General features: G+C 36.8%; 5 protein-coding genes, 1 non-coding gene and 1 pseudogene across 8 annotated transcripts; 3 read left to right on the top strand and 4 right to left on the bottom strand.

Annotated features, from left to right (window-relative positions):
• The first annotated feature begins 324 nt into the window (after positions 1-324).
• LOC106364537 lies at positions 325-3,736 on the top strand. The gene is made up of 5 exons (XM_048740806.1): positions 325-566; positions 2,305-2,457; positions 2,584-2,720; positions 2,813-3,043; positions 3,123-3,736. The coding sequence occupies exons 1-5, from the start codon at positions 488-490 to the stop codon at positions 3,615-3,617; spliced, it is 1,095 nt and encodes a 364-aa protein (XP_048596763.1). The 5' UTR covers positions 325-487; the 3' UTR covers positions 3,618-3,736.
• Positions 3,737-3,879: 143 nt separating this feature from the next.
• TRNAK-CUU lies at positions 3,880-3,952 on the top strand. The gene has a single exon. It is a non-coding gene; the product is annotated as a tRNA-Lys (tRNA).
• A 64-nt stretch (positions 3,953-4,016) lies between these two features.
• LOC106367032 (protein transport Sec1b) lies at positions 4,017-8,943 on the bottom strand. Of its 2 annotated transcripts, none has more exons than XM_048740804.1 (21): positions 8,564-8,943; positions 8,358-8,407; positions 8,187-8,268; positions 8,025-8,103; positions 7,895-7,945; positions 7,707-7,803; positions 7,582-7,614; positions 7,325-7,450; positions 7,042-7,233; positions 6,878-6,961; positions 6,683-6,781; positions 5,938-6,014; positions 5,756-5,852; positions 5,527-5,652; positions 5,347-5,442; positions 5,124-5,246; positions 4,942-5,019; positions 4,672-4,850; positions 4,509-4,599; positions 4,343-4,432; positions 4,017-4,259 (listed from the first exon to the last, which is right to left on the bottom strand). In XM_048740804.1, the coding sequence occupies exons 1-21, from the start codon at positions 8,634-8,636 to the stop codon at positions 4,203-4,205; spliced, it is 1,980 nt and encodes a 659-aa protein (XP_048596761.1). In that variant the 5' UTR covers positions 8,637-8,943; the 3' UTR covers positions 4,017-4,202. The 2 variants fall into 2 exon arrangements, with proteins under 2 accessions (XP_048596761.1, XP_048596762.1); XM_048740805.1 differs by having other exon boundaries at positions 4,942-5,016.
• A 2,006-nt stretch (positions 8,944-10,949) lies between these two features.
• Positions 10,950-12,870, top strand: LOC106367033 (putative transferase At4g12130, mitochondrial). 2 transcript variants are annotated; one of them, XM_013806719.3, is made up of 6 exons: positions 10,950-11,458; positions 11,585-11,811; positions 11,885-11,983; positions 12,055-12,213; positions 12,285-12,541; positions 12,651-12,870. In XM_013806719.3, exons 1-5 carry the CDS (start codon positions 11,007-11,009, stop codon positions 12,521-12,523), a joined length of 1,176 nt encoding a protein of 391 aa, XP_013662173.1. In that variant the 5' UTR covers positions 10,950-11,006; the 3' UTR covers positions 12,524-12,541; positions 12,651-12,870. The 2 variants fall into 2 exon arrangements, with proteins under 2 accessions (XP_013662173.1, XP_013662172.1); XM_013806718.3 differs by having other exon boundaries at positions 12,285-12,870.
• Positions 12,871-13,767: 897 nt separating this feature from the next.
• Positions 13,768-15,000, bottom strand: LOC111200051. The gene has a single exon (XM_022690730.2). The coding sequence runs from the start codon at positions 14,998-15,000 to the stop codon at positions 14,236-14,238; it is 765 nt and encodes a 254-aa protein (XP_022546451.2). The 3' UTR covers positions 13,768-14,235.
• Positions 15,001-17,606: 2,606 nt separating this feature from the next.
• On the bottom strand, positions 17,607-18,288 carry LOC106363090 (putative RING-H2 finger protein ATL69). Its single transcript, XM_013802893.2, has one exon. It carries the CDS (start codon positions 18,286-18,288, stop codon positions 17,626-17,628), a length of 663 nt encoding a protein of 220 aa, XP_013658347.2. The 3' UTR covers positions 17,607-17,625.
• On the bottom strand, positions 18,047-21,988 carry LOC106363091 (annotated as a pseudogene).
• Between the last annotated feature and the right edge of the window lie 2,124 nt (positions 21,989-24,112).

The following is a 24,112-nucleotide window of genomic DNA, read 5'->3' as shown; positions in this document are numbered from 1 at the left end:
CGTGCTTGCCACATTGTTAGAGAACGCGTGAAGATGGGGCAGATCAAGACTCTTCATGTACGGTCAGCAAATCAACTTGCAGATTTGCTCACTAAGCCGCTCTATCCTAATCCTTTCCGACATCTCTTAGGCAAGATGGGCATTACTAACATATATGCGCCATCTTGAGGGGGAATATTGATATATTGAATGTCGGTTATGTATATTCGGTTTAGTCTTTGTACATTGATACCCGGTTTGTTCCGGTTAGGTTGTTACAACAATTGTATATAGTCATTTGACTACGTTAATGAGAAACTAACAGAAAGTTTCCCTATTTTGTCTTTTCTCTCTCAAGCATCTTCCTCCATTGTAGTGCCCAAGAGAGCTTTCTGTTCAAACTTCATTTCACTAAAAGATTGTTGTTAGAGTCAGGCGTGGCTCCGAAGATCTCTCTGATCTTTCTGCTTGTATTGTTCCTAACGAATCCGCGGGTAAGAGACAGTACATGCTTAGATCCATTGATGACCCGAATTATACAGTTGGGTTCTCGGATCGTACTGAGTCTGTTTGCCTCGGTATACAAGGTGAGTTCACTCGGTCGGTTAATTATCTTTTTGGTTCTTGTGTTGACTTTTCTGGCTTACTTTTTGAATTTTGCCTTAGGCATCGTACGTAATCGTACACTCTCATGGTTCTCAGTAGGTGAAATATAATTAATGCAGTTATTTTTAATACGAGTTTTTTGTTTTTTTTATATTAAAAAGTGTACCAATTAATTTTTAACAGTTACTCCCTCTATATTATTTTAGATGGTTTTTACACAAAAATTAAAGATATAAATTTAATGTAATTTATTTTAGTTTCATAAAATATATAAAATAAAACTAGCTCAACCAATAAAAAACAACATAGAATTTTGTAGTCGGTCATAAATTTCAAATGATATTAAATTATATCTAAGATAGTGAAAAATCACTTATTATATAACAAAATAAAAATTCTTAAATAACACTTAAAATTATACAAAGAGAATATTAAAACTGTACCAATTTATTGTTTATCAAGATGAATTTAATTCTAAATTTTATAGTAATGATCTTTCTTCCAAATTATACACAAGTTTTGTGAGTTACAACAAAAAAAAACGTAACATAGAATATTTTTAAATTTAAGAACAAAAGTATTTATACATTATAAGAGTTATTATTTGATCATTAACTATACACTAAGAATATTTCTTTTTCTTGGTCCTACAAAATAAAAATAAACTAAAGAAAGCTTCCACTCAACCAAAATTTGCTACTTTGACGCTGGGTAATATTACACTAGGGATGAGTTGGTGTAGTGGCTAAAATTCTGGATTATTAATTGATGATTTTAGCAAATAATTACTTAAACTAGATTTTGATCCGCGTTTTAAAAGCGCTGGATTGTTTTTTGTTAATAAAACTATTAATCTGTTTATTAGTTCATAATAGAAACGACAAATCTATTTGTTCAATCCATTTATATTTGATAAATATTTTGTGACCCGTAGCAATAAACCAAAGGAAATTTGACATATAGTTGCGTAATGTTAATTGTTATGGTAAATGTATTCATGTAAAACTATTGTGTAATATAATATTAAGTAAACAAAGTCATCCTATATATTTACAATTACATAATGTTAGTTGTTGGATTAAATTATATATATATATATTATTTTTTGGTCAAATTAGATTGAATTATATAACAACATATTATTAAAGGGTTTGGTTGGAATATATGAATCATGTTATATTTGGTAAATATTAATTGCTATAGTAGAGATAAAATCATAATTAGGTTGTTCAAAAAAGGAAATTCAAAATAATTAATATTGTTAAGCATAAATATAGGAATGACATGTCATTGTAAATAACTTCAAAAGGTAAGGGCAGAATCCTACGAGGGATTATACTTTAATAGTATAGATGTAATAAATATTATAAATTTAAGTTTTATTGGAATGATATAAAGAAATACTAAATTAGTTTTCACTAAATAAAGACTTATAAAACCGTTATTTCTTAAAACATCTCTAATGATTGCCTCTATTTTTAGTTTAAAAATAGAATATTCTTAAAATAGAAGAAAGTTTTGCTTCAGTGATTATCTTAATTTTTTAGTGTCAAAATTATTTCAGAAATATTATTTATTTAATTATTTAAATATAATTTTCACTTTTTTCTTTTATTATCTTACACTTTTAACTAAAACCATAACTTTCAAGAATGAAAAATTATATAACCTCGCTTATTGGGAGTACAAAATAAGAAATGTTGTTAAAATGATTTACAGCTTCAAGAGGGTCAAGAATGGTGGAAGCATTGGGGAGAGCTAAGCTTCAAGATGGCTATGTTTCATATCCATGGGAAAGGCGGATGCAAGAAGCTTTACCAATCTCTGGATCCAGCAACTTTCTCTCCATTCTTTTTCTTCCTAAAGCTTCTGGTAAGAAACATTAATTAAATTTTCGGTCACATATTCATTCGATGAAATTCTTTTACCATGTATCTTGTTTTTTTTAAAAATCCATATATCGTACATGTGTGAATCTTAATATACTTTTAAAAATAGTTCATGGAAGGGCGGGTTCTCGGTATAATGACTTGGAAGACACACTTGCTCGTGCAAATGCTTGGCTAAGTTGTTCACAAGCTAATGGCGTACCAATCGTCTTTATGAATATTCAGACTGAATCTCTGCTCACTAAGGTCATATTTTGATAGTTTGTGTAATGTTTTTATTTGTGCATAGAGAGTTTGAATATGAAAAAGTTTTTTTTTCTTTTTTTTACATAGTAAAGATATCGGGAGAGACCGCCTCAGCAACGGTAAATACGATGACTTCGCTTTCTGACCTGTCGAATCTCGCAAACGTGAGTCTCTATGGGTTTGAGGATTATCATGGAGTTGATATTGGTGTTGTGAGAGCGGTTCGGCTTTGGTATGCTCCTCTTGGTGTTGAGTTGCCACTTGAAATCAAACTCAGAGATGATGACACCAAACTTGGTTTCTCCATTAGCCGCACTGAAGAGGTGAAAATATCTATTGAGGTTTTTTTTTTGTCAGCATCTCTTCCAAACAACACTTTAAACTGGAATATTTCTTCCACAGGGTTTCATTTATGTCTCCTCGGTAACGGACCACGAAGATGAGAGTGCACCAGCTGCAAGATCGGGCCTGAGCTCATTATACAGAGATGCAGCCAAGGCCTCGCGTCGTCTGGTGGTTTCACGTGTCGGTAGCCAGAAGGTATTGCCGTGGATGGTTTCCTCTACAGGAGCCATTCGCTGCTACGACACCGTTTCGCTCAGCCAGAAACTGTCGCTTCACCGTCACGCAAAGGTTTCCATCATCCTCCACGTTATCCTCTGGGACACCGCGAGTTTCTCCTCACCGCCCAGGAGCAGCATGTTGTTTAGTAACCAAACACTCGACTCGAGCGAGTTTTCGTGGCATCGAATTGCTCCGCCACCACGACAGGTCGGTGACAGACAAGTGCTGCCATTGCCGGATGACGAGGATGATGTGTTCGGGTTGGAACGCGAGAATGTGGGTAATGCTTCGTTTAAGTTCCAAGAGATCCCTTTTACTAACGAGTCCTTGTGAGTTGTGATGAGATCTTGCATTTTGTGTGCTATATTTTTGGGGATATGTATTTGTACGTGCATGTAAATAATTGAAACACACTAGGGATATTATATATAAAAGATGTCACGCTGTGTAGATTCAATAGTGGCTCACATTTTTACAATTAGGATTAAGGGCTGGCCGGCTGGTTGAAAGTTGAAACCATTGTTCGCATCTCTCTTCTTTATTACCAGTTTGGTATATAGCACTAATAAAATGTACCCAAACTGTAAATCATCAAGCCCGTCTAGCTCAGTTGGTAGAGCGCAAGGCTCTTAACCTTGTGGTCGTGGGTTCGAGTCCCACGGTGGGCGAATTTAGTTTTTGTTTTGCTTTTTCTTTATTTTTTGACGGACAGAATTTAAAAAAAAAAACAAATAATCAACCAATTTCTTTTGTTGGTAGTGAAACCAATGAATCAAACAAAATGTGTTTATTACTTTATTTACATAGGGAAGACATATATCATCATGTCACAGTTTTTTATTTCCAAAAGCACAAATCAATACCCACAATAAGTTGTCTAGATGGACAGAGAAACCTCTCCAAAACAAAATCAAGCGATTAGATGTCAATATCATCCAGTGAAATCTCCTCTTCTTCATTAATTTGTTTCATTTTCTGCATACACCATAAACACATTGTTAATCATTAGTGAAACAGAGACGCAAAGAAAGCTTCTGGGCGTACGAAAGAGTTCATACAGTAAGGAAAGTTTGGGGATCAAGGAAGCTGGAGGAGCCTAAGATAACTTCTCTGTCAAGCTTCTCCGTAAGTTTGTGGCAAACCCTTAACTGTAACAAATGTATCACTAATTAACCCATTTGGTTACCAATTGACGAATCCTCAGTCCATAATAATTCACAGTACCTCAGATCTCGTTGCTCCTCCAACTATGAAGACGAAAATCCTCTGCCCCTTTTTCTTGAATCCGCTAGATGTTCGTCCTAGAAATGAGTCACTGAAACACACATAGAGAAGGCGAATAAAGTCAATGTTTGATTTCACCATTATCATCAAAATAACATCTTACCTGAAATATCCATCGTCAGAGAGATGGCGTCTTGCCCAAGTTGGCGTCCGTCTTGAATGAGGCAATACTGGACTCCCTGATGGAGACTGAGAGGCTGAATTAAAGGTTGGTTTTGGTTCATTCATACAAGGATAGTCTTGCTTTGGCAAATGACCTTTGTTAAGTTTCTCAACAAGTTCCTGAATAAAAAAGAGAAAGAAACCAAACATGTTACCAGTATCTGTCTGAACAAAACACTGCTGAAGGTGAAAGAAAGATGAAATTTAGAACCTCTACGATTGGAAAAAAACGAGACAGTTGCCATGTTTGAGTTTCACCAACCCGGTCTTTACGAGCTGCTCGCTTCTTCTGATTCACATGGATCAGAAGATTTCCAGTTATTAGATTTTCAGGTAAGATCTCAGGTCTTAAGAAACTGTAATAAGAAGACAAGAATGAGGAAGAATACGTACCTTAAGGACATCAAACTTGAGAGAAAAAGATCCTGTTGTGCTCCTTTTAGATTCTGTATGTACTGGTCCAAGTAATCTCAAATTGTTCACAGCAACTACATCATCCCCCGACAATTTTGCTAGCTGAAGGATTTAATCAAACATGTAGAAAAGCTCAAAAATCATAATCAATCATCCTTAGCTTCCAATCAAAGCCTTTTGAGGGATCAATAGTGTTTTATACCTCCATCATCTTTCGTCCCTTTTCACCTTCAAACTTCTTGGGGTAGATTGCGGCAAGAATCATCATTAACCGTAGCTTGCTTTCTTGGTTTATAACCTGGAAATGTTGAACATTTTCAGCACAACATCTTCTGATGTCTGAAACTAAAAACGAAAAAAAAAAAAAAACAGGGAAGTTTACATTGTTGGTGCTCAAGAATTTGATAACGTCTTTTCTTCCAGCATCCCCAAAAACAAGGTCCTGCTCTAGCTTCCCGAGTTCTCTTAGACCTTGCTCCATTATTGTTCTGTTAATTGTTCTAGCAATCTGCAGTGACATTAACCTTGTCACGTTAAGCTAATCAACTTGCAAGATAAAGATATTTAATCATACTTTCTTCAATGGTTTATATTATAAGCTTAAAACTGACCTCTACATGAAGTGAGAGCTTGTCAATTTGCTCACTGTACTGTGGCAAAGCGTTAACCACCTTCTTCAAATCTTTTGTTGAAATGTCACCAGAGTCTCTGGATACAAGAAGCCAATAAATTAATCAGAATAGTTCTAGTGGATCACTTGAATCGATAAAAAAAAAGTCAAACCGGTAACTACTTTGAACTGTGTTTCAATTGCGCGGCTTTGTTCTTCGACACGAAGTTTGTCATCTTCTCATGCAATCTTTCACTTGCCTGAACAAAAAACAAGAAGAGATTACTCCCAAACAAATCCAAATAAATGACATTACCCACATGTGAAACATAAAAGTCTGAGAAAGAGGAGGAATGATAATATAGCAAGAGAATTACACTGTGTTTAAAATGGCGCTCGCCTTTTGCGCCATGGCGCAAGGCGCACTCAGGCGATGGCTCTGTCGCCATGTACCACCTAGGCGAGGGTGGGTTCCCTAAGGCGCGCGCCATGGGTGCCTTGTCGAGAAGGCGAGCATGGCAAAGGCAAGCGTAAGGCGAGATTAATGTAAACCGTATGTAAACCATATAAGCCTTAATTAATAATTAAACCTTAGACTTTTTTGCTCAAAAAAAAAAAAAAATTAAACCTTAGACTTTAAAAAAACTTAACCGGGGAAACTTAAAGCTTTATAAAAGAGAAGTTACGTAAAACATAAACATAGATCTCAAGGTTTTTTGCTTAAGGTTAGAACTCTCTAGTATAATAAAGCTTGCATCTTATTTAAATTTAGTATATCAATCATTGCATAAGTGTTCTCTAAGTTTCTTCTCCAATACAAAACAAAATGTTCTTCAAGGCGAGCGCCATATTGCGCCATGGCGCGAGGCGCAAGGCTCGGCACGTCTCGCCTTGGTGCGCCATGCGCCATTTTAAACACAGGAATTACATCTGCAATATGAACATCACGAAGCTCCACCCAAATGGGATCTTCTTCATCTAAAATAACCTCTCTCATTTCAGGATCACCACCACTGTTACTCGGAACCTATACACTAAGAAATAAAAGACAAAATTACCATATCCTGTAGTGATGAGCTCCAACAAAATTTTATAAGATCTGAACGCAAAATCAAAATGTCACCTCGTATGTATATTTATTTCCTTCCATCTTAAGCAAATCATGGCACATTGCATCATATGTCCACTCATGAATGAGAGGTGCGATCTAAGAAACAAAAAAAAAGGAATAACAACAACATTTCAAGTAAAAACTGAAAAAATAATTGTCTCAGTGAAGATCCAGACCTGGTCTATGGATCGATCCAGGATAAGTAGTTCACATGTTTCAGTCTGAGGAAAATCTTCGATTGTCTGTTTGTATCTTGCCAGACAGTTCCATACACCAGCAGCAAGCTTTGTAGGAATCAACTCTCGGTAAGTTGTCATTGTTGAGGCATCAAGAGCTTTGGCTCCACGGTAGCGCACAAAGGGGTATTCCTGTATACCAGACGAGTTTAAAGATAAGACTGTCTTAGTAAATTCATCCTAAATCAAACAAAGAAGGTTTTGATTTGTGCCTCGTACGTACCTTTAGCGAAGCCAAAACTGTAGCAATGCGTTTAGCTACCACATTCAAGCATTCATCTGCTCTCTGATGGTTCTCCTCGTCGCTGTAAAGATCTTCCAGAGCGTTTTCGTTATTCGTAACGAACCCCTGAAAAGACAATACATAGAAATGTAGTTAAAACACATTCATTGTCCTGTAGACAAGTCAGTTATAAGCTGTGTGTAAGTTTGGGCTCAAGAGAAGAAACCAAATCAAGATTATAAACACTGAAGATATACCTGAATGTCCATGCTAATGTACTCCAAGTTCATCTGCATATAATGAAAATCAAATTTACACAATCTTGTGAGATTGTACGTGACTATTAAGGAAAGTGAGAACAAAGGTGGCATATAAAGTCGACCTCTTTCAATGCGCTAATTCGTTTCATCGCTCTCATGTCCTTCCTGATGAGAGTAACCAAGCTTCTCGAAACAGGAGAGCTAAAGAAAACGAAAGCCCTAAAGCAACATTAAAAAGAAAAAAAAAAACAGTTAAAATCATTTCAGACGAGAGAGTCCATAGGTATAACTGAAAGACTTGGTCACATACTTTTTGTAAAGCGGTGATTTTCCAGTCATATCAGACAAAAACGCATTGACACTGAAAAAAAACAAAGAAAAACCTTCAGGAAATCTAATTTAATTTGCTAGAAACTGATCTCAGATGGAAGAGGTTTTACTTTGATTCGGTCGGTTGAATAAAGAATATGGCATCAAAGGAAGTCATAGGTTGCCTCCGTCTAGTTATGAGCTCAACCACTAAAAAAACGAAACAAAAAAAAAAACATGAAAAAAAAAGAGCAAAGCCAAGAAGATTAAAACAAGGGGGGTAATATACTAACAAGAAACGCCTTGTTGTGAGATCTCAGACATTTTGGCAGCAGATGATATAATCTTCAATGTGAAATTGTCCAGAACAAGCACCTTCATAATAAAATAAAAGGAGAAGAAAATTGACAAACCCCATCCATAGAAGGTAAAGAAAGTTTCAAGCAATTTTGTGTAGAAATCACCTTCATGGGGGTCCCATTTTTCTCTGGCATAAGCATTTCATACAGTAATCCTGAAATCAAAATATGACACACGACTTGTTGTCTTGATTTAAGGTTAACAAAGCATCCTAAAAACAAACATCTAATTCGAAATCGATAAACCCTAAAACCCAAACACTAGAAGCTTCCAGATTGAAACACAGGATTGGTAAGAGAAAGAAGCTCACTCTCGCGGGTGATTTGCCTGAAACTCTTGTGATCTCCGCCATTTGAGTAGGATCCAGAATCCGAGAAAGACATGGCGTATGCTTAAAAAAAAAAAAGATTTTGATCGACGGAAAATAAGAAAATTACGGTTGACTCGAAGGTAAGAGACTCCGAAACAGATTCTGGAAAGATGAGGAGAAGATAGTGTTTGATTTTTGAAGATCTTCTGGATCGAAGAGAAAGGGGGGAGAATCTAGGGTTTACTTGGTGATGAAGAGAAAAGTAAAAAAGAAGGAAACTTGGCGCTTCTTCTAGACTTTCCGGGTCGGCTCCGGCTCCGAGAGCGAGCCCACGATTTTTCAAACTCTGAACGATTTTTCTCAGAGAACGTGTGTGAAAGTCAAACTTTGGGACTCAAGAATGGTTATTTTATTAAAAGAAGTTTTATTTGTGAAAGTAACCCTCAATATAATCAGCACTTTCTAAATAAGCCCACCATCTAAATAACCTTTCAATAACATCCCACTATGATCGGGACAAGCAGGGACGGAGGCAAAGGCTCCTACCGGAGGTAATATTCAATTTGAATCGCAGTATGTATTGTAATTTGATGTAATTTGCAATAAAAGTTATGTGATAAAATACGTTACGTTTATGTGGTAAGTTTGTAGTAGAACTTTGATGTCAAAAACTTAAAATTTAACTATGTATGAGCTCGAAACCAGAGTTGGATAAAACCTCTAAGGCGAGGCTTCTTTGCATAACCTGTTGTCGTGATCCGATTCCGCACAGTTTTGTTGATGAGCTTGGCCAGTTGGTTAAGCTGTCGAGGTTTCTTTAGATATTTCTTGTCATTACGCTCCCTCCAGATCATATAGACAGTTGTTTGAAACGCCAGTTTCAGAAGAATGTAGCTTAGGTAATCCAGTCTATGCGTTATGAGGTGTTGGAGATTTATTTCCCAGTCAGGATCAAGAGGTCTTCCTAGCAAGGTACCAACCATTTCAATCTAAATAGTATACGTGTAGGGGCAAGCGAAAAACAAATGATTTCTTGTCTCGTTTGGCTCCCCACAGAACAGACAGTTTTGATCTTGACCCCAAGTTCGCATTCGATCACCTGTGGAGAGTCTGTTCTTCACTGCCAGCCAGATTATAAAAGCAAAGTGATGTACTCCATGATGTGAACTTGACCCATCAATAGTTTAGTTTATGGTAAAAGGATATAATTTGGCTGCGCAATAAAAGATATACACTTGTAGAACTCAGAAACGACGTGTCAACAAAGTCTTTTCTTCGGAAGCTACATACAATACGTTAATACGTTTGACCTGATCCATTACTTTAGAATCCAAACTCCTCGTTGGTTCTCTACTGCAAATAAAGTAATGAGCACTAGACCTCTCTCTCCATAAAGAGTATACCACAACCTGAAAGGTTATTTCTATTGTGGTATACTCGTTATGGTGAGAGAGGAACAATAGGAGACATGGCAAAAACTGGTACGAGACCGCATCGACTCACTACCAAGACATGACAATGGACGATATAGTAAAATTATGGGACTGAGGTTTGCTACTAGATGAAAGTTTTTTTTTCTTTAGTAGTTTCAAAAATTTAGATTTCTTAAAACATGACACATATATTGTACAAAAGTGTTTTTTTTTTTGTCTTGAATCATTTAACAGTCATTCAAAAATGAATATATTCACAATCTTAATTACTTTAAACAAAACTAAACTAAATGTTCAAGAATTTGACCATCTTTATAATTTTCAAGAATGTTTTGAGATTTTTAGTTTAGTTCATATTTTTGTATCTCTAAAGTTTATGCCGATTTTCTTTCCAAATGAATATATGACTATTATTTTTATCATATAAATCAGCCAAAATTTTGGTCGCCTTTTAGTTAATTTAACACTTAAATTTTTAACGAATGAAATTTGTTAACAGAAAAAACAAAACTCAAATGTTAATTTGTAAGATTTTGTCTAACTTATCTTTATAGTTTTCCTAAAAATATAAGAATAAAATTGAGTGTTTCTCAGATATATATCTATATAATCGATAAATGCTATTTTTGTGGAAAGAATATACATAAATACTTGTTTTTTTTACAATATAGATGCAAAAGAGTATTTTCTTTATATTCTTTTAGAAAATTATATTTATTTATTAAAATACACATATTAGAGAAAAACTTAATTTAGTAGTAATAAAGTTATTATCTTTTTAAAAAAAAAATAAAATGAAGATCTACTGGAATTGGTCTAAACGCAAACGTCAAATGAGGCAAAAGAAATGCTGACCGAACACTTCCTAGGCAACACGTGTCAAAAAGCAGAGGTCAAGCTCAACGCACGTGTCATTCACGTGGCTTTGTCTTAGAGCCTTCTTCCTCCAAAGCAATCGTTAAACCGCAGAGAAGAAGAAACAATACGCACAAAGCCTTCACACAATTACAATGCTCCGATTCAGTCTCCGCCGTCAAATCTCCAATTCAAACGGCATTTACCGCCGGAACATACACAGCGGTCTCGAAGATGCCGGTCCGATGGCATCTAAGCTCAAATCCCGATCCGTCGTCCGGTTTAGCGGACCGGATACGGTTAAATTTCTCCAGGGATTGTTGACCAACGATGTACGGAGGTTCGGTGAATCCGCCGGCGAGAAAAGCTCCACGGTTCCTACTCCGAACATGCCTTCCGTTTCCACGCCGCCTATGTACGCCGCGCTGTTAACTCCCCAGGGAAGGTTTCTGTACGATTTTTTCCTGTACAGCCCGACGAGACCCGACGAAAAGCTCGATAGAACCGGTTCCGGACCCGGGTCGGATCCGGGTCGTGATGGGTCTGTTGAGTTGTTTGCAGATGTTGATGTCTCTGTCCTCGATGAGTTGCTTGAAACACTAAAAAAGTAAGCTTTTTTGCCATCTCTTTTAGGTCTTTTAGACAATCTCCTTGCTGATTCTTGTAGAAGAAGGAACCTTTTTCTTGTTAAGGGTTTAGCTCTGACGTGTAGTGTTTGTGGAATGTTTGATAGATATCGTTTGAGGTCCAAAGTTGATATTGAAAACGTTGCAGAAGAGTTCTCGTGTTGGCAGCGTTACGGTAGAAACCTTTCTGGATCTTCGTCTGTTGGTTGGGGAGGTGGTGTTGATCGTGCTGGTGAATCTACAGCTAGTGGTAATAAGTATGGGTGGCAATGGTACGAGGATCCAAGGCTGGACTGTCTCGGTTACAGAAGCATCTTTCCTTCTGATGCAACGCGTAAGGTTCTTGATCGAATCAAAGCTTTAGTTCTAGAGCTTTGAATACTGATGGTACTTACTTTGTTTTGCAGCGCCTTTGGTTGAGGCGGATAAAGAAACAGATGAAAGCAATTACCTTTTGTGGAGGTTAGAGCATGGAGTTGCTGAAGGATCATCTGAAATACCTAAAGGTATTATCTTTCTTCTTTTCTTTTTAGCTCATTGATGCCCTCTTCTTTATTATATGTTGTGCAACCTACAGGTGAAGCGATTCCGCTTGAGTATAACTTCGTTGGTCTTAATGCGATAAGCTTTGACAAAGGCTGCTATGTTGGACAAGAGCTTATAGCTCGTACTCACCACCGTGGGGTCATCCGCAAACGCCTAGTCCCTTTACGATTCATTGATAGCAATGGGAAAGGTCAAAAACTTTCTTTGAATCTTTGTGGTCAAGAATGCAAAAGATTTGTAATCGGTTGTTGGTTAATGCAGAGGTGAACCAGAAAATAGCAGCTGGAGCTGAGGTGGTTGAATCAGGAAGCGGCAAGAAAGTGGGGACGGTTTCAACGGCTTTGGGTAGCCGAGGAATGGGAGTGATGAGAGTAGAGGAAGCCTTTAGAGCACTGTCCGTAAGCAGCGGGTCAGAGGAGGTGAAGGTGGAGGCGATTAGACCGACGTGGTGGCCTGCTGAGTGGTTCCAACAGAATCAGTCAGGGGTTGCCTCTGCCTAGTAAACTACTTCTTTTGAGGTTATAAGAAAATATTTGAACAAAATCTTGTGGCTTTACATAATATGATTACATCTACTATTAGATGCTCCGGTAACAAGATTCCTGTTGTCGGTGTTTGTTTTTGTAGTTTTACAGAATAAAGTTGAATACTTTTACGGCGAGAAGCTGCCCTTTGATGTTTCTGGCAGGCAGCAAGCAAGTTCGTACCTTTGTTTTTGTATTACACTGTTTAACAAGTAATAAAGGTTGAAACTTTCCGGCCAGTTATAGTCGCTGGATGATTTTGTGCTAACTGCTATACTCTGTCAAAATTCAAGTTTATTGAGTTTGGCGGACTTTTAGATGCATTTGGTAACAAGTCTTATCTTAGTTCGATTCTGAACGGACTCCACCCGAAAGACCCTGGTGCACTAATTATAATGAGTTAAATCAACTAATCAAAGGCTAGTGAAACAGTTTACTTCTGCATAACAACTAGGTCTCGGATTTTTAACCCAACCACCCAAACCGAACTAAAGCTTTGGTTTGTTCGGTGAGAAGTTCGGTTTGAATTCGCAAATTTATTAAAAAATTTTGGTCCGAAAAAATAAAAAAAATTTGATCTGAATTAAGCAAAATTTTGAATCAGCTAAAGCTAATGAAATTATTCGAATTTAACCGATTTTATTTAAAATTTTAAATGAATTATAATCGAAACCAAAATTTTGGTTTGTTTCGGTAGAAGTTTTTAAAACCGAATTAACAGAATACCGATTCGAAACAAACTAAATTTTTCTACGGTTCAATTTCGCGAGATGTTAGTTTAATTAAATTACGGAACTAACCGAACCGAATTACCTTAACTATCCGAACCCGCCTGCCTAATAGGAACTGTGAAGCTGAACGCGAACCCGCCTGCCTAATAGGAACTGTGAAGCTGAACGATTGTCTTGGCAAATGCAAGCTACACTTCCAACTTCTCTAGAACCTGGTTTCAGTGTCTACATTTGTATTACGAGGGCTTACATATATATATCACTGTAAAATGGTGTGGTGAAGATTGAACGGGGAAAGACATGATTAGTACAACATAGCACACAACAGAGCTTTGTGGAAGTTCCTATAGTATGAATGCAGGTGTCAATTTTTTGGTGATTAAGTTGATTAACAGAAAAAGAAAGGCGAGTTCTGATAGGCCATTACGTGTATACACAAGGAGAGCGAGAAGAGTAAGGCGTGAAGATAATGAAGAATGAAGGAGTTACTTGGAGTTAAAGAAAGAAGATATTTTCATTAATCAAATAATGTACTTGGGCCTTATGTATAAAAGGACCCAATAGGATTACAATACGGTTACGCATACATTTGGTAGTGTCATTGGCTTGTGATCTCGAGAGAGATACAAGATTGTACTTGGCTTAATCCTCCGCTTGTGGAGATTAAGAGGGGTGGTTGGGCGGTTATTCTTGAATATACACCAAAGTTCTTATCAAATTCCTTTGGGCGTCGATTAAGACTATTTTGTATTAAGGCTTTAAGAATTGTATGTTAACATAAAACCATTGAATTGTGAATGACTGGAGATTTATGTAATAAGAAGTAATGATGTTATTCAAAATTTAAACATCTTGAACTGATTCAAACGCACAAAAATTACAAATCAGTTACGAAAATTATAACATATAACAATATATAAAACGTGTCACCCAAGTTTTGAATCAATAGATGAACCCCTAATTTCTACTCCCTTTGTTCCCAATCATCAATCGATCGTACAGCACAGTCCGACACAAGGGGCAAGTGTTTTTGCGTTGAAACCACACCAATAGACATTTTTCATGGAAGACATGGGAACAGGTCATGCGTGTAGAGACACCATGTTTACCGGAGACAAGATTATCCAGACAAATAGAACACGGTTCTGTTTCCATCTTAGAACTCCTCAACTCCTCTTTGCTTATCTTCCCTAGTTGAACCATCCTCGTTAACACCTCTTCCTTCGATGGAGAAGGGGTTATCTTGACAGTGATGGTCACAATTAAACTGTTACAACCAAAACCTAACCTTGCTGCAATCTCTGAGATCCCTGGGGCTAATTTATCAGACAACCAACGGTGGCTAGCGAATTGATCTTGGAGAACCTCTCTGCGGCTAAACCCTAACTTGGTTGCAGTCCTTGAGATCTTCGGGGATAACCAACGGCGGTTGATGAGTTGATCTTGGATGAGCCTTCGGATGCGGTGACGACCTAAGAAACTAGGGAGACTTATATCTACGCGAACGCTTGGAGAAACTTGAATCTCATCAGATATTGTGTCGACGACGATGATGATCGAGTTTACGTAGCTTCCTGAACGTCTCTCATGTTTGAAGTCGCTCAGCTCCACACGAGGACGAATCATGTTCTGAAAACAGAGAAGAAAGAGATGACTTTGTTTTAAAGAATGACTTGTGAAGCTTCTTAAGGTTATGTAAGTGAGATATAAGCGCGTCGTCATCGATCACTTTCCTTTTTTTTTTCTTTCTGTTTGGTTAAAATTTTCCTTTTTTGGCTTTTATGGGTCGAGGACAATTATAAATTAATTATTGTAATTTCAGGTGGTAGGATATACAATTTTCATTTTAATTGATTTTTTTTTTTGTAACACATACTTTTCCATAAATAAAAAAGCCTCAGGCCCATAGTCGACCCACTAAGGGTTAGAAACAACTGAAACAGAAAGAGCGAGTTTGGCTAGGCGATCGGCTTCCACATTGGAAGACCGAGGAACATGAGCAAAAGAGATCTCGACAAACACAGAAGAGAGTTCTTGTATATCTTTGACGATACCAAAAATCTCTTTCACCTGTGCGTCGTTGTTGATAGCTCTGATGAGCGTTGAGTTGTCAGAGAGCATCCGGAGCTTGGAGAGCTCGAGCTTCACTGCGTCGATGATACCTGCACGGAGCGCCAGTGCTTCCGCAATAAGAGGGGAGTTTACCCTTCCTTGGGGTTTTGATCCTTGACTGATAGTGGTTCCCGATTCTTCTCTGATGATCCAGGCTAGTCCTGCTTTCTTCGACAGGGTGTCAAAGGCCGCATCTGATTTGCATGTCGGTATAGCCTCTTCGTTGGTTTGAATCCGGTGAGTCCTCCTTGCTTGTGTTAGTCCCTGCGTTGTTGGTAATTTCTGCGGTTGCGCATTGATCCATTCCCTTGCAAATCTTACAGCTTTTGTTGCGATTTCTTCAGGTGTGAGAGTTCTTTTCTCAAACAGTAGTGTATTCCGAGCTGTCCAAAGAACCCAACACATCCATGGGAGGATAGTGGTGGAGACCCCTGTAGGGGGGAGGCAAATCAAACGTCTACAGGCTATGACCGCTTTTTTGAAGTCTGTCTCCGTAGCTAGGTGAACTCCTTGTCTTAACGGGATTAGCTTCCAGACTTTTTGAGCAAAAGGGCAATTAAAAAAGATGTGCATTGCGGATTCTGTACCCTTGCATCTGATACATAGCGCCTCTGATTGGATTCCGCGTCTTCGCAGGTTCTCTCCAAGTGGGATCGCCTCTTGGATGATTGACCACATGAACAATTGCACCTTAGGTGAGCATTTTGCATTCCAGATGTCCTTTATCCAGTCAAAAACGTCTGCACTATGTTCTTGTATACGCTGAGTTCTCATTGCTGCTGTATAGTAACCTGATTTGGTGGTGTATTTGCCTGAGTGTAGCGGTTGCCATACATGGATGTCCTCTGTGGTCGGATGTCCTGGATTGAGCAGCTGGATCTCCTTTGCCATCAGAGGTAAAAGCGCTTCGACTTTACTCTTATTCCACTTCATGTCAGACGTTAGGAGGTCGGAGACCGTTAGGTCCAAAGCTGATTCTTGTACAGGTCCATATGGCTTAGTGTTCTTATCTAAAGATATCCAAGAATCTTTCCACACCTTAGTTGATAAGCCATTCCCTAGTGCCTTGCCCACATTATCTCTTAGTAACTCTCGACCATGTAAGATGCTCCTCCAACCATGAGAACACACTGCGGGAACTGAAACTTCCATGAAGCTTTTATTATGGCAATATTTACCCAGGAGTACTCTCGCCAGTAGACAGTTTGGATTAGTTAAGATACGCCATGCTTGCTTAGCTAGGAGGGCTTGGTTGAATAATTGAATATCCCTTAGCCCTAAACCACCTCCCGCCTTTGGCATAGTTAGTCTGTCCCAAGCCACCCAGCACATTTTCTTTACTCCATCGGAACTGTCCCACCAGAACCGTGTAAGAACTGATTGTATTCTCTTACATAAACTGACAGGTAACTCAAAACAAGACATCGTGAACCAAGGGTTGACTAAAACCTTTAAATTTGTTCCGATTAACTAAGGGTATTCCCTAAACCATTTTAATTGATTAAAACCTTTAAATTTGTTGTGTTTTCTAATTCGTTTTGGTGACTTTAAAATATAAATAGGACACTTCTGATCTTTAACTTTCTGTGTAGAGAAGGTGATCCAAGGGTTGACTGTGAGACATAAACTACTCATACAAGTGATATAGGCTGTTCAGTTTAGATAATCATCATGAAGAATTACAATTACACTACCTACCATATACAATTTTCATTTTAATTGATTAAAACCCTTATATTTGTTGTGTGTTTTCTAATTCGTTTTGGTGACTTTAAAATATAAATAGGACACTTTTGATCTTTAACTTTCTGTGTAGAGAAGGTGATCGAAGAGTTGACTGTGAGACAGAAACTACTCATACAAGTGATATAGTTTGTTCAGTTTAGATAATCATCATGAAGGATTACAATTACTCTAAGAAACGACTCTCTCAGCATGAAGGATTAGAATTACACTACATATGCAGCTTTGTGGGATGATACTTTGGTGTCTGTGTAGGTGTCAAATGTTTTGGTGTGTAACAGAAAAAGAAAAACTTAATTTGTTACTTGTATGTGATCATAAAACCATTTGAGTTATGTTTGACTTTGGAGATTTATGTAATAAGAAGTAAGTACTGATGCTATTCAAATTTCATCACTCTTTCAATCGATTAAAAACCCTAAATGAAAAAACAAAAACAAAATTACATATTTTGGGAACTACGACATCCAACGTCCTCTTCAAAACCTTAATTCAATCCACATTGTTCAAAATCGTAGACCGATCGTACAGCACAGTCCGACACAAAGGGCAAGTGTTTTTGCGTTGAAGCCATTCCAAGAGACAACCATCGTGGAAGACATGGGAACATGTCATACGCGTAGGGATACCACGTTTCGAGTTCGAACGACCGGAGACGACGAGATTGTCGAGACATATAGAACACGGCCCTGTTTCCATCTTCAAACCCTTGGTTTCCTCTCTATATCCGACACTCCCTGATAGAACCAACCTCAACAAGGAAGCCCTCAACGATACCGACTCGTCTAGAGGAGGATGACCAGACCTAACCACCACGTAAACAACTTTGTAGTCTATTTCCATGACAAAACCGTTGTGTCCAAAACCTAATGAGGTTGCAGCTGTTGAGATCTGTTCGGCTAAATATGCTAATAAGCGAAGATGGTTAGTATCTTGAGTCTCTTGTTCCATGACAAGTTGTTGGAAGATGTAGCGGGGACTTGAACTATGGAGACTGATGTTGATGAGAACGGGTGGATAAACCGGAGTGGACCGGTCAGATTTTATGTCGATGGTGATGGCGACTAAGTTTTCGTATCCTTCTGATGGCGAAAGAGGTCTCGACTGCATTACGCGAAAATCCAGTTGTTGAATATTCATGTTTGAAAAATGCATAAGAAAGACTGATGAAGATAGTACAATTTACTGTGAGAGAAGAAAGAGAATTATACGAGTGTAGCAATTAAGAGAATGAGATTGTGACGTGTAGGGTTATGTTAATGAGATTTATAAGCGCGTCATTGTTTTTTTTTCTTTTTTAATATAAAAAGTTTCCTTTTTACTGTTTGTAATTGTTATAAATTTCCTTTTTCTGGTTTATTAATTAGTGAAAAGAACTTTCGTTTTTTTGTTTTAAACAACGAATTTCATTTTTTTTAGGTGTTTGGGTCGGCCACATTTATTTCAGGGGGATGGGAATATTTTTAAAATTTTTACTTTTATTTTTGAGATTCAAAACTCTCACGTTTATATTGATAAAAAAACAAAATTCTCACGTTTACGAAATAGGCCTATTGTCTTCACCCCATCGGCTTTTGAAAAGATATAAATTCGGATTAAATGAAATCATTTGAAAAGTTGCGGACTCCGATGATTTTATGAAATCAGGTAGTCTTCTACTTCTTTCTCACTGACTGTTACCTACGGTTAGTCATTTCCATCAGATTCACACGAGAAGGAGAATCAGAAACGTGTGAAACAGATCGAGTCAGCTAAAGGGCATTAAAGAGTGAAGCCTGTGGGCAAAGTACACGATGAAAATTGAGAAATATAAAAGAGCTGTAGCTTTGTTAGTGGCAGGCAGCAATCAAGTTTGTAGCTTTGTTTGTGTTACAAGTTCTCTAGAAACCTGGTTTCAGTGGTGAAGATTGAACGGGGCGCTTCAGAAAGACATGAACAACAGAGCTTTGTGGAAGTTCCTATAGTATGAATGTAAGTGTTAATGTTCCAATTGTCTACTCTATCGGAACATCTCATCAGTCGTGTTCATGAACATGAGGGAGCTCCAAGAGTTGAAGACCACACTCTTTTATCACCCAAAAGTAATCGTGAACCTTGAAGTCAAAGACAAGTTCGCTTTCTCCTTCAGGATTGCTGCACTGGTCTAGAGAAAAAGAAGCTTCAAATACATAGATATGGTCTGTGAATGCACGTGGAGTTGGTAATATATGCACACTCGATCCATATCGAGTAGTGACCCCATTCTGTTTGCCGTCGACGCGACAAGATAGCCTCATAGTATCCTGTTTCTTATAATGATCGCTATGTGGGTAAGTATCATAATCACCATAGACTATGACCTCCTCGTCATAGTCATCATCCTCCTCATCAACATCCCCCTCGTCGTCGATCATTAAAAGACAAGCCTTAAATTTCAAGAACATAGGAAGATGCCTCTCTTTCAAATGGATTGTTATGGAGCCTCCAGTAGCTCGATGAATGAAGTGTCCGGAAACTTCTCCAGCGGGTAAAAGCGCATGTTTGCAAACCGATGCCTGGATGAGCTCTCTAGCCTCATGATTCAACTTGACGCAGTTCAAAAAATTCAGACGGATGTCTGGATTGTGAAAAGAGCCATCTATGGTCTCAAGTGAGACACAGTTCTCCGCATCTAGAGATGAAAGGGAATCTGGAGGCTGAGGTAACGATACAAGACTTGGACATTCATAGAGTGAAAGCTGCTTTAGTTGAGGAAGTTGTTTGATGTAATCTGGAATAGTCTTGAAATCATTACGGATGAAAAACAGTGACAGTGGAGAAATGTAAACCGTCTCTGGCAGACAAATCTGTAACATGTCCGTCTGTAAAGTCCACTGGTTTTTTTTTTTTTTTTTTTTTTTTTTTTTTTTTTTTTTGGTCAAATAAAGTCCACTGGTTTAAGAAGTCAGAAAACCACCTGATGTTTACTTCCACATACCTAGAGGTATCCTTATCACCACGAGTAATTTGCATACAAGAAACACCTACCATCTTGGATATTCTTGATAATGAAACATTGTCCAGCTTCCAGCATCTGAACATAGCCAAGTGTCGAAGCTGAGAGAGATTCTCGATCCACGGAGGAACTTGTTCTATTAATGTATCACTCAAGTCCAGCTCTTCAATTCCTTCAGGAACAGGTGGAAACACCTTCAGGCTTCTGCATCTCTAGTTTATAGAGACAAGACCACAACCTGAGAGATGAAGGCATTTCTTCGATTGCTGTACTACTCAGATTGAGTTCTTGGATGTTCGTGGTGATCTCTGGAAAAGTTTTCAACCGGGAGCAACCACTAAGGACCAGTTTCTCGAGACTAGTGGCATTACAAATAGAGGATGGGAGGTTCACAAGACTTGTGCAACTGAGATCCAGTGTCTTAAGACTAGTGCAGTTTCCAACAGAGGAAGGAATTTCCAATAGACTCGTGCAGAACGAGAGAAGCAATGACTCGAGGTTAGTGGCGTTTGAGAGATCTGGAATATCTTTCAAGCTCCTGGCATCACTCAAATCAATCCGCTTGAGATTCTTAAGTGACTGCACAAACAAAGGGCACACACACACTTCATGTGTTTAGAGTCAAGATGTTTTTTTTTTTCAATACAAAAGTATTTTACCTGGATTCCTTCCCACAGCTTCTCAAATTTGCTCCCCCGCATGATAAGTTCAACGAGAAACTTTGTGGAGAACGTAGAGGGCCAAACTCTCAATGGACAGTAGTCCCAGTGCAGTAACCTGAGTTTACGAGGAAGACAATTTAGACCCAGAGGGAAGTTCAGCTTATCCCTTAAACAGTGGTGAAATATCAAAAACTGAAGATTAGTTATCCCATCAAACACGCTTTCTTCTACCACTAATGCGTCCTCGATCTTAGAGATATTGAGCATTATGCCTAGAATAGTCCCAGTGCCCTGTGTTGTTTCCAAAGCAAAGACGTATGATTTAGTTAATTGACTAAGTACGTATATTAGACGACAAGTAGTCAGTCAGCTGTAGATATATATATATACTTACTGCATTGTCTGTGATAACATCAGCAATATCATCAACATCTACTAAAAACTGACGTTTCCCAGGCTCTCTGATAGATTCTTTACGGACAATGTCAACGCCCAGTTGTTGCAGCAAAGAATGCATCCCTAAGAAACCCACATTTGAAGTTATGAGAGATTTACGAGTTAAGACTTCCAATCCATGGTTAACGTCCAAACCGCTGTTAGCAAGCCACTGTTTCACATGGTCAGCTCGAAAACCGTGGAACAAGCATGCTATGTGCAGAAAAAGCGCTTTATCTTTATCGCTTAAGGCGTCGTAGCTAAATCTTAGAGTTCTTTCGATCTCACCAATCTCACCGTCAAGGCTTGTCCTTAACCTTGGTAGTGCGTCTTCCCACTCGCCCAAGGACATTCCTCGTAGATAAGATCCCATAACTCTAAGACCCAGAGGAAGTTCACCCGCAAATTGAGTAAACTCCATAGCAAGTTTCTTAAAACCATCATGTGGGAACTTTTGGCCGAAAGCGTATAGACAGAAGATCTGGAGAGCTTCATCCATAGCTGGAAGGTTCAGCTTGTAAATATGGCTGATACCATGTGCACTCAAAAGTCTTTGATCTTGTGTTGTGATAAGAATCCTACTTCCATAGCCAAACCACTGAGTTTCTTTGGCCATTGCATTTAGTTGCTCTAACTGATCAACCCCATCAAGAATGACAAGAACATTGCATGTGTTAGTGTTTAACTAAAACACATGTTTAAATTATGAAAATAAAATTTCTTAAATATATATGAACTAATTTTCATTTGCTAATAAAATGCACAAACTATTTTGGATTTCCATTTAATACACTAATTAATTTTTGTTTCCCATTCAATACACAAATTTTGAAATTTGCAGATTTTACACATTGATTTAGACAACATTAACTATATTTAACACGATTTAGAGGATCCCAACTATGTTTAACAGAAGTGAAGACGGTGTTAGTGTTTAGTTACACATGTGGTTAAACTGTGAAGGAAAAATTCCTTGAAAATCCGCTCGATGTATTATATTGTTTTCTTTTCCGTAGTATAATTAACCTTGATTCAATCATTAAATTAATATCTTTACATATTTACTATTAGTTATTATTAATTACTATACCACATTAATATCTTTATAAATTTCTTTTTAATTGAATTCAAACATTTACAATAAAACATATACAAAATAGAATATACTTTTAAGAAAATAAACGGATAATATAGATAAAAGACTAATTAGAATATGACAAAACAATAAGAAAATAAAAGTACCAGTCTTTTATTTTTACAAAATTAAAAAGGTTGACTTTTATTATTTAATATTTTAGTATATCAATTTCAAAGTAAAGAAAATAAAATCTTATCTATACTATTATTTGCGAAGTAAATTTTTGGAATCGAGCTCTCACGTTAAAAGTTAGAGCGGTTAATATCTATAATACCCTTAATGAATTTTATATATAATTAATTATATAATCAAAAACGAATTTTATTAATAATATTAACGTTTTTAAAAATAAGATGATTCTTATATATTGTGTTGTTATCTTAAAACATATTTTTTAATTATAAAATTTAAAGATAAACTATAAAAAATTATAATAAATTCAGTGGTTAAAGTCAATGTTATCTTTAATAAATTTTAATTAACTATATTATTATTTGCGAAGTAAATTTTTGGAATCGAGCTCTCACGTTAAAAGTTAGAGCGGTTAATATCTATAATAATCTTAATGAATTTTATATATAATTAATTATATAATCAAAAACGAATTTTTATTCATAATATTAACTTTTTTTCAAATAAGATAATTCTTATATATTGTGTTGTTATCTTAAAACATATTTTTCAATTATAACATTTAAAAATAAACTATAAAACAATTATAATAAATTCAGTGATTAAAGTCAATGTTATCTTTAATAAATTTTAATTAAATATATATATTTAATTAGATTTTTGTCATATATATATATATGTTTGATTTAATTTTTTTGAAAATATAAATAATAAGTTATTATGCTGATTTTTGAATTAATAAAAAATAAACTAATAAATATTTATAAAACGATTAAGCCCGCATATGCGGGCAAGACACCTAGTTAACATTAAATTTTAAGAACAAATGCTATTTTATTAGAGTATACTCTTAGTTTAAGAAAAAATAAAATGATAAAAATTCATAAAAAGAAGAGAGAGAATTCTTGTTTAAGAAATCTTGAGATCCTGGAAAAATCTCTTATTCACAGCTGTCATTTCAATTGGTTTTATTATTTAAAACATATTCGCATAACTATAATAATATACTTTTCCTTTGGAAACTGAGAGGGTTTCCCTGCAATTATATTGCACTTAGGGTATAGCTTTGCATTGTTTTTCACATCTCCTTTGGCTGTCGTTGCAATATGCAAATCCAGATGGGTAGCAGCACCATTTACCATTCGCTGTTGGAGAGCACGGTCTTGGTACGGCTAAAAGATGCCTATGGTTGAAACCTATATAAAAGAAAATAAAGAACAAACCAATTAAAACATAATGGAGGATATGATTATGTTTATACTGGTAATGATAGTAAATGATTGAACGAAACCTAAACTTAGATGACATACCTTCATGAAGGCTAACGAAAGAAAAAAGCACGACACAGAATATAGCAAATTTGGATGATGACATTGTAATTCTTCTTTTCAAATAAACGTTTTGGTATTTTACGATATAAAACTATAAATGTGAAAACGTGTATATATAAAAAAAGTAAGTAGTTTTTTGTAAGATGATCCGAAAAATCTGAAATTAGACATTTTTGATTGGTTTTATTCTAAAATATTAGTGTCCAAGTTTTCTTTTCACCATTTTTAGTCTTTTTTTATATACCACCACCTAAAATACCAACCAACCACAACCAAAAGAGTTGTTGAAAAGTCTGTAGAGAAGAAA

The sequence above is a fragment of the Brassica napus genome, chromosome A9 (assembly GCF_020379485.1).
Source record: "Brassica napus cultivar Da-Ae chromosome A9, Da-Ae, whole genome shotgun sequence".
In the NCBI taxonomy this organism is placed as follows: domain Eukaryota; kingdom Viridiplantae; phylum Streptophyta; class Magnoliopsida; order Brassicales; family Brassicaceae; genus Brassica; species Brassica napus.
The sequence above is the reverse complement of the archived record's forward strand: the minus strand, read 5'-3'. Positions and strand labels throughout refer to the sequence as shown.

Excerpts from the sequence above, each read along its gene's own strand:
- LOC111200051 (XM_022690730.2), bottom strand. The coding sequence starts at position 15,000 with ATGACGACGCGCTTATATCTCACTTACATAACCTTAAGAAGCTTCACA.
- LOC106363090 (XM_013802893.2), bottom strand. The coding sequence starts at position 18,288 with ATGCATTTTTCAAACATGAATATTCAACAACTGGATTTTCGCGTAATG.
- LOC106364537 (XM_048740806.1), top strand. The coding sequence starts at position 488 with ATGCTTAGATCCATTGATGACCCGAATTATACAGTTGGGTTCTCGGAT. Across the intron at positions 2,458-2,583 it reads TTTTCTTCCTAAAGCTTCTG|TTCATGGAAGGGCGGGTTCT; the intron begins GTAAGAAACATT and ends TTTTAAAAATAG. Across the intron at positions 2,721-2,812 it reads CTGAATCTCTGCTCACTAAG|ATATCGGGAGAGACCGCCTC; the intron begins GTCATATTTTGA and ends TACATAGTAAAG.
- LOC106367033 (XM_013806719.3), top strand. The coding sequence starts at position 11,007 with ATGCTCCGATTCAGTCTCCGCCGTCAAATCTCCAATTCAAACGGCATT. Across the intron at positions 11,984-12,054 it reads ATCATCTGAAATACCTAAAG|GTGAAGCGATTCCGCTTGAG; the intron begins GTATTATCTTTC and ends TGCAACCTACAG. Across the intron at positions 12,214-12,284 it reads CATTGATAGCAATGGGAAAG|AGGTGAACCAGAAAATAGCA; the intron begins GTCAAAAACTTT and ends TGGTTAATGCAG.
- LOC106367032 (XM_048740804.1), bottom strand. The coding sequence starts at position 8,636 with ATGTCTTTCTCGGATTCTGGATCCTACTCAAATGGCGGAGATCACAAG. Across the intron at positions 7,804-7,894 it reads AAATCACCGCTTTACAAAAA|GGCTTTCGTTTTCTTTAGCT; the intron begins GTATGTGACCAA and ends ATGTTGCTTTAG. Across the intron at positions 5,247-5,346 it reads AGGGACGAAAGATGATGGAG|CTAGCAAAATTGTCGGGGGA; the intron begins GTATAAAACACT and ends TAAATCCTTCAG.